The sequence below is a fragment of the Aythya ferina genome, assembly GCF_964211825.1.
Source record: "Aythya ferina genome assembly, chromosome: 2".
Lineage (NCBI taxonomy): Eukaryota > Metazoa > Chordata > Aves > Anseriformes > Anatidae > Aythya > Aythya ferina.
The window spans coordinates 105,377,253-105,391,690 of NC_140297.1; the positions used below are offsets into that span (position 1 = coordinate 105,377,253).

Here is a 14,438-nt window from a genome sequence, read left to right on the forward strand (position 1 = left end):
CACAACACAACACAACACAATCAAGGATAACAATAAATAATGTATCTGCTGGAGAAGTAGTAGCTAATACTGGTCCAACTCAGCAATAGCGAGGCAACAACCAATATGAGAAGCATCTAGCTGCAAGGTTAAAGCTGTGGAGGTTTTGTTTGTTTTGTTTTTTCCTTTTTCTTAAAGTGACACATTAAAAAAAAAAAAAAAAGATCTTCACAGCAAAGATGCATCAAACGACCAATTGCTATACACAGGCTAGTCAAAAAGGATTTGTTCAAACTTTTTCCCTTATGATATTATATTGATATTTAATAGGAAAATAAAATACATAGACTTTTCGTCATTTGTATGCATTCATTTGCAAATCTTCTTACAAAAAAGGACCAAGCGCAGAAGTTGGCATTCACAAAGTCTATGCCATTTTTTTTTTTTGTGTTAAAATCGGTATCATCTATACATTATCTTACAGTATTAACAACATCTATTTGTTTTTTTTTTTTTTGTATGTTTGTTTGTTCTACCCATTGGGTAGGATATGTGCATAATATATTCAAGTTATACACAGCACCATACAAAGAAAAAAAAATAAAAAACAGAAAGAAAAAGACAGACAACTGAAAAAGCACCATTTTAAGTGAGGCACAACAAAGGTGGGAGCGCAGGGCCCGACCCAACGCCCCCTGAAGTCGGCAGGAGTCTTCCTGCCAACGCCACCGGGCGTTGGGTCAGGCCCTCTCGAGTGCAAGGGGATTCCTATCTGCTCAGACCTGAACATGAGGCACCTTAGTTGCTTACAAACTACTGACATGCAAACCTCCTCAAAATTATAGCTAGCACGTACGTCGATAATTTATTAATAACCCTACCACAGCAGACAGACAAGCACGAACCAAGGAGAGAAAGGAAGAAAAGAGACAGCTTCGTCACCCACAAGATCCTACACACACCACACCGTGTCAGAAAGCTCACATACCAAACCAGGTAAAATAGCAGCAGCAGCAGCAGCAATACAGCAAAGAAATGACAGAGTCATCTCTGGCAGTAAATCACACAGAGGGGGGCTGTTGGAGGGAAGGGGAAGTTTCTAGGTTTCGAGTTTGTTTCTGTGTTGATAACCAACAACAAAAAAACAAAAGGCAAGCTCTTTTCGCGCTGAAGCAGTACCAGCAATGCCCGGTTGCTTTTGTTCAGTCTGAAACTGGAACGGGGAGACTACAGCAAGGCAGAAGTAAAAGCCAGGAGAGTTTGCAACATGTCTTGATACAAAATCGTGCTGTTTTCCCTTCGAAAGCAGGAGAAATGCAGTGGCCCTGACATATATTCAATGCCGATTCCGGCAACTCTTTCAAGGGAGCTCCTGCAGACTCCTACACCGTGTGCCTGGGGCGCTCACCCATGCAGCAAAGCACCTCATCCACACGGAGCCATCAACACTTGAAAGAGTTGGCTGGGAAGAGGCAACAGGGGTCCAACGCTGCTCATGGGGGCTGAACGTGGTGGTGCAGCTCCTGTGAATTCCCCAAGTGGAGCTGTACCAATAAAAGGACATCTATTTATTTATTTTGCTGGTGTAAGTGCGCCCAATGGGGCTTTTGCCAGCGTAGCGATGGAACCAGAGGTGGGGCTGAAGGCAACCCGCACCCCTGATTAGCGAGCACAGACTGGCAAACTATTAAGTACAAAAAAGTCCTACCAACCAACCTTTTCAGCTAGGCCATTCCCAGAACTTTAAGCTTCAGTTTCCTAATGAAACATACAGAAGAGAGGAAATTCAGAGAGTTCGGCCAGGAAACCTCTGTAACTCCAACACATCCTCACAAGGTTCTACAACAGGACCTCAACGGGTCTCAGACCATTCTGTAAGAGTCCCTCTTTCCAGGGATTTAAAACAATTGACACATTTGGGGCTAGTTTAGAAGAACAGCTGTTATCATACTGGCTGGCAAGCAGGCAACACAAGCCATTTATGTGTAACTAAGTTCTTTATAACAGCATTTACCTAAAAAGCAAAGATGTAATCAAAAGCCAACTTTCACCCGAGCCCACCACACATCACTTCATTCTTAGCATCAGCCACGTCTGAAACAACACGCTTCTGAGATTTCAGGGCTACGTGAAGTACGTTTGCTTTGTGCACGTGATTACACGAGGTCTACATTTGTGTTGTCCCAAAAGCAAGAGAACTTCCCAAAGCCCAGCCTAAAAAAAAAAAAATAAGAGAGCTGTTGGATGGAAGATGCACTGTCGCGCTAGGCCACAGGGAAGAATTTGCACAGCAAAACTCCTCAACTGCGAAAAACGGGGCGTGACACTCACAGGAGCAAGGAACAAATACTCCTCACGCCTCCAGCTGTTTGACAAAAGACCTGCCATGGTTCCTGAGAGCACAATGCCATCTAGCACTTCAGAAAGGTGATCGCGGAATAGTAACTCATAGATTATCAACGGATAGGACGGAGGCACAATTTTCCATGCAGGTATGTATAAACACACGCAAATGGACACAACTCAATGGTAATGACTAGAGAGAACCGGGGGACAACCCTAAATATCTTCAAGTGTACCAGCAAGCGTATTGTTTAACCTTGGGGGGAAAAAAAATTGCAATTTTAGAACATCATCTTTCACCAGCACACCACTTTCTTTTTCTTTGCCTGTGAAACCAGGTTACCTTGGCTACAATGGGCGTGCAGGGCTCAGAGTCAGCAAAAAGCAAGCCATACACCTTCTCCAGAACACAAACCTACAGAGCAGGGTGCTGGTCTGAAGGCCCGACAGCTCGCTACCCAGCAGCAGGGTTAGAAGCGGTGCTCCAGGCAAGGCCATTCAGCCTACACACAGCATCTTTTAGCAAGACACACCTTCCTTCCCCTTCACTTCACAAAGAAAGCACCTTCCTCCAGAAATGATGTCAGCCCACTCCCTGCTCTTCCCTGAACCACATTCATAAGGGGAAAAAGAAAAAAAAAAAAAAAAAAAGATCTGATCTCAGTGGCTTTTTTGTATTATTATTTTTTATTTCTGCAACACACAAATTCAGAGATTCGGGATGGCAGAAGCAGCTGCCAGCTGGTGGGAGAAGTGGGGAAAGCAATTAAAAAAAATAAAAATAAAAAGGCACCACTCAACCCATGGTTCCTGCAGACACCACGATTGCAGGAGTGTGAATGCTTTCCTCACTTTCATCCAAGTACCATGAATCCTGCGTGTGCCACACGCACGACCGAGAAAGGACCTGAACGGGCACTACTTTTCGTATACCTCATTCGTATCTTTAAGGCGACTTCACGTACAAAAAGCCTGATGGCACAGCACTGCAACGAACCCAAGCACAACCAGGCCAAGCACACACCCAGGAGTAGAGCTTAGTGGCAGGGAGAAACTTCTTTGTGATGGCTGCACCCTGCCTTTCCCAGCCCTGCAGGATCACCGGAGAACACGCTGCAGATGGGGCACGTTTAGCACCACGCACAGACCCGTGCCAAGCCACTTCAGGGAAGAATCAACCTTTGTGGTAGGTAAGAGAAGTCATAATGCTTTATTTCTTAAAGGTATGTTTAAAAAAATAAGCCTTTTAGCCCGAAAATTTCTGAAGCGGGGAGACTGGAGTGAATTTGGGGCAATACTGGGCAAAGACCAGGCGAGACAACCAAAATTCAGGCTATTAGAAAAAACTACCCAGGCGTTGTGTGCTTATGCGCATGATGCACGTAAAACACAACACCAGCATGGACGTATAATCCACCCGGTTAACTCTGCAGCGCTTCCTGAACTCTTTAATAATTCACGACGCTGCCTTTGAGTGGCTGTGGAGCACTTTCACTGATGCTGGATATTCTCAAGTGGAATTTTCCACAAACGCTGTGCAGCATTACCTGCGTTCAGAGGACACCCACTCCTCAGCCTGTGAAGATCAATAGTGTTATCTATTTAATTTTTATAGTCTTTATTTTACTGTTCTGGGGCATATTCTCTCTCACTACAACAAAAAAGAGCACGCCCTTCCGTAATGTTATCCAGTAGCTGTGACTCCCATCAAAGATCACTAATATTCACTCAAAAACGTTGTATTTGCACCCAGAAGAGGCCCCCAAACAAAAGCAGCGGATGGCAAGCTCACCTGCAGCAAGCACCAGTGACTACACTTGCATTGCTGCTGGGAACACTGGCTGCACGTGAGCTTTGGACAGCAAAACACGAGGAGAAGACAGAGATGGAGGCAGAAACACAACCATGAGGTGGGCATACATTAAGTTCCTTTCTACAATTTTTTTTTTTTTTTATACAGCTCCCATTTTCCACACACAGGCAAACTGCCTTGGTCAAGAAAAATTGAGACAACCATGCATGCATCATACCCAGGAACACGAATGGGAAGTGCTTAAAAGATAGCCAAGGGCTGTCTTCAAAGCAGGCACATTCCCCAGAGGTGACTTTGAAGGTAACTTCAAGGCTCACTTCTGTGAGATCTGCATGTGAGCAGAAGTTGGTATCGAGGTGTGCTCAGCCACAACGACCAAGCTCCAGCTGTTCTCACCTAATGGTTTTTCGGCTAAATAACTCACACCGAGGCAACAGCAAGGGCTCCGAGTAGGCACAAGCATCGTCTGGCCAACAGCTCACTTCCATGGGACAACAAAAGTCACTGAAGACCAAAGCTAACATTTCCTAAGTTCGCTTGATTTACCTAAGGGATTATGTTCATCGGTTATCTGCAAAAAAAACCTAATTGAACAGCTTTTATTCCCAGGAACTAGGTGCGACAAGAGCCCCAGCTGACTGACAGCCACCCAGTCGTCTCCTGAACACCCGTCCTGTGGGGCTGAGCATGGAAAAATGAGTCCCTTCATAGCCTCTCCCAGGAAATAACACCTAAACTAAGAGGCAGCGTTACTCCGCATTACCGGAGCGACTCAGACCAAGGAACAACGACGGCGACAGGCGAGGCTGCACGCCCAGGCTCACAGTTTGGCCAATTCTAACCCAGCACAAAACCCAGCCAGCTCACGAAGAAAACGATCCACGCCGAGGCCCGTAAGACACGCACACACAAAGACACGCGTTCTGTTTTGGCATCAAAACTCTGCATAGATCAAAGACTCGCTTCAGGTGCCAGAGCCTTCAGGTGCCAGCTCCCGCCCGCTGCCGGCCACCGAGCAAAGGCTTCGGGAGCGGGGAAGGTGAGATCTTAAAGTGAAGAGTCTGCGACGCACGCACACACACACACACACACATATATATATTAGAAACTATGCAAACTAGAGACTCTACAGGTTCTTACTTTTAAGTCCATTTCCGAAATGCATTTTAAGTGCAAGTTGTGCTTTTTCATGTGCTTGTGCTGCCACCATCACCATTCAGCCGCCTGCCAGCGCCACGTTTGCTCCCACACCGAGCCAGCCAGGGGAAAAGAAGCACCCCGCACACGGCTTCACCAGCAGGTAGAAATCTTCCAACTGCTTTTAAGACCGGCACGACAACACCAGGGCTTACAGACGCTTAGCCAACACGTGGGCACCCTCCATCCGTCACTGGCAGGGATGCTGCAGAAGGCAGCACCGCCGTCGCCACATCAGCAGGCTGGATCTGCAGGCCTGAATTTCGGGATCTAGAAGATGGCAACGGAGAGCGGAAAGCACAACAGAGTCTCACATATTTCAACAGCATTGCAGGGGAGAAAACCCACCTTGCATTTTTAAACAATTTATTGCATAATGTCATGATATGTGACTAGATACACTTCAGGCTACAGTGAGGACAAAAAAAATCTCTAAAACCTTGAGTACTGGTGATACTGCGTTATGAGAAGGAAAAGAACGGCAGCACTTGGTTAGAACCGATACAAATCAACACATCTGGGCTTTTGTTTTTGCCTTTTACGAAACAAAGAGTCTAAACTGCAAAATAGCTAAACCCTAAGTGATGGAAAACGCTGGGATGTCACATTTGCCTTCTTCCATCCAAAAGTCTCCAAGACACTTTCGTTGACGCGCTGTTACGTGAATGCAAATTATTGCAAAGACAACAAGTGAAGTGTCCCTGTACTTCTCGATTTGGGTAAGTCAAGAGATGTTAGGCTAAGTCCTGTCCCCTTTTTCTAAGCAAAGCCGGGGGGAGGGGGGCAAACTCCTCCAGATCACTTCTGGGGCTCAATCATTATTCCACAGGTGAAAAGACAACATATAGAAGAACTTCACATAAAACAGTTCCCTCATATATATTTTTTTAAAACATTAAGATAGTGCAACTTTTTAAAACACATTTATCACAACACAAATTAATTCCTTGCATTCATCTAAGTTCTCAACTTTATACCTTGGCACACAAAACAGGAATTTTGATTCATATTAAAAAAAAAAAAAAATGCACACCCTGGGAGAAAAAAAAAAGCAAACTGGCCAATTCTTCCCCCATTTATCTAGCAAAACCTTCTTCTTCTTTCTGCCATTCAGTGAGTATAAAACAGGCTACACAAGCCTCATTTCTGTGCTAAGTTTCCTTTTAGAATTAAATAATTGAAATAGTTTATTAAAAAAAAAATAATATATCCCCCCCCTCCCCTGAAACACTGCTCGTAGACAAACTGAATGGAAGTTTGTATTTCTTTCGGTCTGCTTTGCATGCAATTCCCCTGAAAGGAATCAGAAACAAAGAACTGGTTTGCACGTTTGGTTTTACTAAGTTGTACCACGTGAAATGTAACAACATTGTGCACCGGAGCACGGGGGTCTTCCTCCGCCGCCCTGCTTGGATCTCTCTCGTCTTCAGTTCGAACGCACCCGGGCGAGTGACTCAGACCAGGTTCCCTGCTTTCCGCTCCTGGCCTTTGCTGGGGACAATTGTGCTCTCTGAATTGTTCTGCTGAAACTGAAGTCTGCTCCCCCTCTGCGAGGGAGGAGGCGCGTTGCTGTGCTGGTGATGGAAAAAAGAGGAGCCGGGGTAGTGCCCCATCACCTCGCTGTACGTCGGGGGTGGTCCTTCCATCCTTCCGTTGCTGCTGTAGTTGGTTGCACTTATGCCCGAATTGCTGCTCGGTGGGCAGGGGCCCCCATTGTACATCGAGATGTCTATCAAGTCGCTATCAAAAATGGTTCGGTTGGGCGGCGCCCTGACAGACTCCCGGTTGAGCTCCATCTGCTGCTCTGGGTCCCGGAGCTGCAGGGTGCACGGGCCCTGGTAGGGCGGCGGCTCTTCCCCGTCCGAGAGGGAAATGGTCGGAGGGAGGTCGATCTCGTGCTGCATGTAGGGGTACGTGGGCTGGAAGCGACTGAAACGGTCCCGCTGCATGAAGGATGGGGCGGTGAACCTGTCCCTGGACCTCGGAGCGTACATGATCTGCAACGGGAAGAGAGAGAGACGGGGCTGAGCAAAGCGCTGCGGTCCTCCCAACTGCAGAAGAAGTGGTAACATGGAAAATGCTGCTCTTTGTCACCTAGCTCAGAGGTTGAATCCAGCAGATAGCGTGCTCCCACGTGCGTGCATGTGACAAAAGGGGTAGGAGTTGCAGGAAGGATCTAACACGAGATATTGGAGAGCGGTTTCACAAAGGAAGGCCGAGATCCTACACGGCTCCTTCTGACATTACAGCACGCAGAGCAGAGATTAGACAATCCTGCTGCTGTTCAGAGTTAACACTTGAAATTATTTTTCTCTCTAATCTTCACAATTAATTAGTTCCAAGAAAATGAAATGCCCCAATGCTGAACTTCAGCTGCAGCTCGAGCCTCCCCCTCCTACTCTGAGTTAAAGTAACCCCCTTCATTATCAAGGAATTTCAGTTTTAAGTGCATTTTGTGGAGGTCCAGCATATCTCACGCCTTCACCACACGAGCAGATCAGGTGTCCTCCACCCCCTCAGTTCTCAGCCAGACCTCAACCTCCAGGGGGCTCTGGGTGTGGAAAAAATGCCTCTGGCACATTAAGCACTGGAGAAGGTCAGGATTTACAAGAGGAAAAGTTTGGGATACTCTGTGAGGAGCTATCTATTCCAAATCTGGACAGACACACCAGCTTCTCAGACCCAGACCTATCCAGTTGCTCTTTTCGTTTCTGGGTCCACGCAGGGTCTTCATTCCCTGACCCCACACATGCAGTGCCAGCTACCAGGAAGATTCAGTTTGACACAGGAGAGCTGTGCCACCACTCAGGACAAGTGGCAGTGTCTGTGGCTAGCCAGAAGACAGAAACACTGGTAACAGAGCATTTGCTGTAAATTTGGGAAAAATACACGGGGAAGAGCAACAGGCTGACCAGATTCCAATTACTGAGCCAATGCATGACTCTCATCTGTGAACAGCTACTGTGCTACAGGGAGCTGCTGATGGAGATCAAGCCTCAGGTAGCTAGAACTTCATTCTTTTAATTGAAAACGTCTTAGACATTTACTGAATGGGAATTAAGACAGACTCAGTTGTCCACATGAACCTGGCTCTTGATCTACACTGAAAAGGCATAATTTACTGAATAAGTTTTGAGGGGAGGCAAATATACGTAACAAAAAGGAGGAAAGCACATCGCCAAAGACAGTAAGAAATCTGACTTTACCTCTGAAGCACCCTGGCGCGACACCGAGCTTTCTGAAGGCCACAAGCACCCTTCCTGGAATGTAGGAAGAAAACAACAAATGAGAGAAATCAACAGATGACACAACAATCCCAACTCGACACCAAAACTCTCTCGAGCACTCAGCTTCTAACAACTGGTTATCCACACCTGGACAGGCCCCACTCCTTCCTTCTGAGAAGCAGAGCAGGCAGCAGCTCTGCCCCCCACCCAGCCGAGCTCAGCGTGTCAGGAAGGTGCCGAGCTGGTACCCATCACCTCCCAGCCGGCGGTGCAGCCACGTCAGCACGGGTAGCTGTAGGGAGGTAGGACGAGGCTCGTCTCGGCGGCGAGGATCCAGGTCACACGCAGGAGTCAGAACAGTTCACAACAAAACCTGACGTCTGCAACGTCGTGAAGTGACGCTCACTCTAAACCCAGGACAATCCTGGTCAAACCTGCCCGTTGCCTAATTCCCTGCAGCAATGAAAGCGCTGAGGTTTCAGCCACTGGTTCCCCCCTTCAGCCACCTTCAGGCCAAAGCATTTTCTCTCTCATGCCCTAGAAGTCCGTTCTGATACCATACCAACATCCAGGGCAGAATAAAAGGGCAAAGAAAAAATTGTGAATATGGGAAAATAGCTTCAGGTATATTGTTGGTTTTTTTTTTCTTCTCAATTAATTTTTAGAGTCACAATAACCACTGCCATTCATTTATCTTATCGGAAAATTTCAAAGCTGAAAAGGGCACCTCAGAGGGACTATAAAGGACAGAATTACAGTCTTAGTGAAAAAAAAAAAAAAAAATCAATTATCTGGTCATGAGCATTGTCTTGGTGCTAAGTAAAGTTTCCTGATGTTACAGACAAGAAATTTCAGGAACAGGAAAGAAAATGCACGCTGCCCCCAAAAGCATTACCCTGTATAGCCTACCCTCAAATCCTACCATCCTGCTTTTTCTCACCACAGCATCTTTGAACATACTTCAGATGTAAAAATAGACCTAACTCAATGTTCAGCACGGCTCTCAGAGACCAAAAGCCGTCTGTGATCTTGTCAGGAGAGTCCAGCACAGAGGAAAGCTGCTCTGAGAGGAATCTCCCACAGGATTCAGCTGTTAAGGGAAATGCTTCGAATAACAAAGCTGGTCAATCACTTTTCTTTTGGAGCTTCAGAGAGCAGATATAGAAGGCTGACAATCGCAATTATTTACAACTTCCTTTTGCAAGTGTCCCCACTCACAAAGGCCTGATATCAAGGACAAATCCTGGGTAGGTTCGTATGCTTCAGTGGCTATAAAAGATTTTGTCAACTGCAGAAATGATATCTGTGCAACGGTAGTGGCTCAAATTATGAGTGTCTACCTTCCTTTCCACCTCTCCATCACCCAGATGCCCTCATTCTGAAATAGCTGAGGTTGTATCTGCGCTATTGAAGACAACCAAGTTATCAGTGGCTGGCCAAGCAGGCTCCAAATTTGTTGTACTGAAGTAAAATCTGTTAGTCAGAGCTAAAGTGCCCAGTTAACAGCCCATGAACTACACCTCCCATGCAGCCCCACAGCAGGTTCCTTCAAACCACGGCTTGTAGGACAGCGTGTAGCTGCTCCCCACGCCGAGAGGGAGCAGGACCTGCAGGCTGTGCCTCAGCACAGAGCTAAGAAGCGGCCCTGGCACCAGCAGCAGCCTGACAGGGACTGGAGGTGCTGTGTACCTGTGAGATGCTGAGGATGCAAGTATGTGCAACAACAGCCCCTGTGACGGTGTGTCCCACAGCCCACCTGCAGCTACCACCTTCCCGGAGGTTTTCTGGGGGATGACCAAGACAGAAAGGGGGCAGACAACAAAAACCATGCCAGTCCTTAATTATGAATGGTTCTGTGGGGTTTCTATTTATATATTTGAAGGGTACTACAAAACAGGAGAATCATTTATGCATAATATCATGTCCAACAGCTAAGAGAAAACCCGGGAAATCAATAAAAAACTGAAGACATTGAAGCACTTTGCTGAATCCTGCTCTGAAATGCTACAGAAGTTTTCTGATCTTTGCCTTCTATAAGTACACCCGCTCCCTCCATAAGGCGGCCTCTGTCTGGACAAGAGAATTGCATGCAAACAAGCGTCTGCTCATCTTGCCAATTCTGGCCTTTGCAGCAGATTTACCATCTACCTTCCTCAAGTCTCCATCTGAGGAAAATCACCCGTCCCGACACCAGGCAGGACGTTTTCTTACAGGGGTCATACATCACCTACCTGCTTCTTGCGTGTACGTGGTAGCCTCGCCCCCTTCAACTTGCTCCTTCTTAGACTACCAGTCTACAAGCATGAACTTGAATATTTATAAGTGCCAGGGAGGGAAAGCCCGTGCGTTCATTCCCTGTGCTGTGCCCAATTTTAGCATCACTATGTCCTGGAATGAACAAGGCTACGAGTCTTCGTGGTAAATCCCAGCTCCTACAAACAATGCCAGAGCAAGCGAGGTCTGACGGCTGCAGCTACGTCTTTTGCTGCCCTTAGCTGCTCCTGGGTTTCATGACAACGTACAGAAACGAATGTTATGATTAGATTTGGAAATAACAGCGCCATTTAATAAATCCAGCTGGGCGATTACTTAATTATCTCGTGGTAATGGTCATTTACGTCAATGTTTAGAACTTAGGAGACTGGATAAACCCACGATAACTTGCTTAATTTATGTTTTACCAAGATTTACAGCCTCTAGATTCAAACAGTTTAGGAAGACGGCTTCCCAAGGCCACTTTTTAATCACTGAGCTTCCTGGAGCACGCGCTGTCATCCAGCCTCCGTGGTTCAGCATCAGCACACCGACAGATGGGAGGCAAGAAACTTACTGGAAGATTTCACAACTCAAGACTCATTTCAGGTAAGAATGTATGCTCAGTTAGAAAAACTCCTCAGACTGTAATGAAGCAAGAACAATCCCTACAATCACAGATTTGCTTATTTACTGACTCCCTTAAGGAGTGGCTTTGTGTTTTTTTTTTTTCCACTTTTTAGTTTTTAACAACTAGAGCTCTGCCTGAAATGGTACTTCCTGGGAAACAAAAGTCAGGTTTTCACTCTCTGAAATGCTTTTATGGGTATTATGGGTATTAAGAGGGTCACTCTCTTCCCCCTAACTAAACTCACATTTTACGTATATATTTTTACACTTATATATATAAAATAATACCCCTATCTTTTTTTTTTTTTTTGCAGGTGAAGTGTTTCAAGTGGCAGTGTAGTTTCCGATTTTGGCCCTAGGTGGCAGTGACATATTACAGCACATTTCATCAGTGCCCTACTCCAGGAACACCCACGGGCCCGTTCCTCCCTGCCCTGCCCCTTCTCAGTTGATGCAGAGCATCCCAGCTCTGCAGATCACAACGCTTTCCCTCCCAGACATGAGGGGGGAGAAACTACTGCCTTGTCCCTAGCAGAACGACACGAGCAAGGCCTCTCCTTCCTTTATAAGCTTGTTTTTTTTTCCCCCCAAGGGCAGGAAAGGTTACAGCACCTTGCAGAATAAATGGCACAGCACCAACAAGAAGTTCAAGAGAGGTAATTACGGAGTCAGAACTCTCACTCTTACTCTGCCTCCTGACACTTCCAGCGGTTATTTCTCTTACTTGCTGCTTTGAAGTCTTTATTTCCCCAACCCCACAGCACTTTGCCACGCGAAGTAATCTTCATTTCATGGCAGCGAAGGAAACACACGTTATTATGCGTCCTCCTTGATTTGGAGACGAAGCAAGCTGCCCAAAGGTGCCACGAGTCAGTAGCCACCAGGAGCCGGCGCTCCTCGCTTCTAGCCCTACCTGCAGGCCTCCTAGATGCTGTCTCCCCCAGACCTGAATTTCTGCTGGTATTACACCCATGGTGAAACTCTGCCAAACGCACGCTGTGTGTTTTAAGGGTTTGTATGTTTTAAGAGCCACACCAGGAGGCGGGGGGCTCACCCTGGGAGGTGAAGCAGCATCCTCAGCAGCACCACAACAGGAAAACCCAGTATTTCTGTGCCCTCAGTGTTTAAGGCCTCAGCACACTAATCATGGTAATAAAGACCCCAGAAGGGATAAAAAGGAAGGGAAAACAGAAAAGAAAAAACAAGAATTTAGACTGGAACTGATGGGCACGCAGAAAAGCATGGTTACAGAACAAGGATGCAACAGCATGAAGTTGTTGAAGACCAACTCGCAGATTTTCTGGGATCAGAAAATCTTTTCTGCCCTTCAAGTGTTTCTCACACTTGGGATTCTGGTGATATTTCATCTTCTGTTAATACTCTGATTTCTGGACAATGAGAATTTCAACCTCTAGGCCTTTTTTTTAAAAAAAAAAAAAAAAAAAAAAAAATTCAGCTAGACGAAGAAGAAAGCCACAAGCACATAAGCACACATTTCATTATTTCAGAGGCCTGACCCCACCAGTTTTACAGGTGCGAGGCTGTAAATAAATATTTAATATTTAATATTCTGCTTCTTATAAAAAGAAGCAGAATAACGGAGATTGGCAGTGGGCGAGCTGGCCTCTTCAGGGCAGCTGCAGCTCAGCTGTTGGAGGGCACCCTCATCCAGAAACAGGACAGGCCTGAGGAAAAGGCACAGAGCTGAACGTAGCACAGGCATGGAGGGGGACAGAAACAAAACAAAAACAAAAAAAAAGCCCATCTGAGTAAGAAAGGACAGATCCTGTCTCTGGCTACACCTCTGCAACCTCAGTCAGGTGGGGGTGGTTCCTCTTCACAGTTCCCTGCAGGAACCAGCCAGTTCATTTACTGGTTTGGTTTACAAAATACTGCTGAACTTCCCCTGTTTTCGCTCACTGTTTCTCTGCTGACAAAAGGCCTGAGTCAGAATGACATTCCCTCTACGCATTAGTGGTTAATACACATTTAAATCCATTTTCAGAGCCTGCACGCCACAAGAAGCCTGTTCCCTTGGAAGAAAACCCACTTCCCATCAGCACTGGCACACAGACCGAGCCTGCCTGGTTAAAAGGCAGATGCATTTCACAAGGCACAACCCACCCTGCGCCTCGCAGCACGCGCTGCCTGTTCACCTTCTGCAATCCACTCCGCTTGGGACAGCGAGACGGGACTGGTCATTTCCAGTTTCACATCACCAAAAAAAACCACGTCCGTTCCCTGCTCCTCACGCCCCGCATGCTGCTTCTACGGCTTGTGCAGCAAACAGAGCACAGCTGGTTTCCACCAGCATTTCCTTCTGATGCTTAAGACAAAGGAAAATTCAAAAATAGTCGATGTCTGACCTCAGAGACTGCCACAGGGCTCTGCCCCGCGCATCTGACCTTTTATTAAGAATGGCTTCGGTTTATCAGAAACCAAGATGAGTAACAGCGATGACAAACCCACACCAGACAGTTTTCGGAAGAATTAGTAACCACTTCTTGCCAACCAATTACCAATTCCTACGAAGCCCTCACTTGACTACGATTATCGGTACTTACAAGGGTGCCATCAAACCGAAACTGGGTCAGTGTTTTAAAAATGATTTAAGAGCAGTTTTGGATACTACAGCGGGGCTCCCGAGTCCCCAGTGTCAAATCCGACATCCTTATTTGCAGGAAGATGGTGTTTCCTCCCTGGCTTCCAAGAGAGAAGGCGCCACTCGCTCTAATAACAGACGATACTAACGAACCATGCGCAGGAAATAATGGGTTTCTTCATGCATTTGACAGCTCGCTGCCATTTTAAAAGATTTGTGAAGATGAAAATGTGTTGCCTTTATCTCAAATCATGTCATTTGAGCTCCTTGTAGCAATTATAGTTAACACTTTTCAGACAGAAGCGTGGTTCTTAAATTAGTGTGTCCATTTCAAAAAAACCCTCTCAAATTAATCTAGGCAGTTTTTCCAGCCCAGAAGTCCACAAGGTTATGG

The 14,438-nt window shown here is 46.3% G+C and overlaps 1 protein-coding gene across 7 annotated transcripts in view; it reads right to left on the bottom strand.

Moving 5' to 3' along the window:
- Positions 1–6,650: 6,650 nt before the first annotated feature.
- LDLRAD4 (low density lipoprotein receptor class A domain containing 4) overlaps positions 6,651–14,438 on the bottom strand; it is a 273,896-nt gene continuing 266,108 nt past the window's right edge. For all 7 annotated transcript variants that reach the window (XM_084511073.1, XM_084511076.1, XM_084511075.1 and 4 more), the window contains 2 exons: positions 8,539–8,592; positions 6,651–7,329 (listed from right to left, as the gene is read on the bottom strand). In XM_084511073.1, coding sequence (XP_084367199.1) covers positions 6,787–7,329; positions 8,539–8,592 — 597 coding nt within the window. In that variant the 3' untranslated portion in view covers positions 6,651–6,786. The remainder of the gene's footprint in view (positions 7,330–8,538; positions 8,593–14,438) is intronic.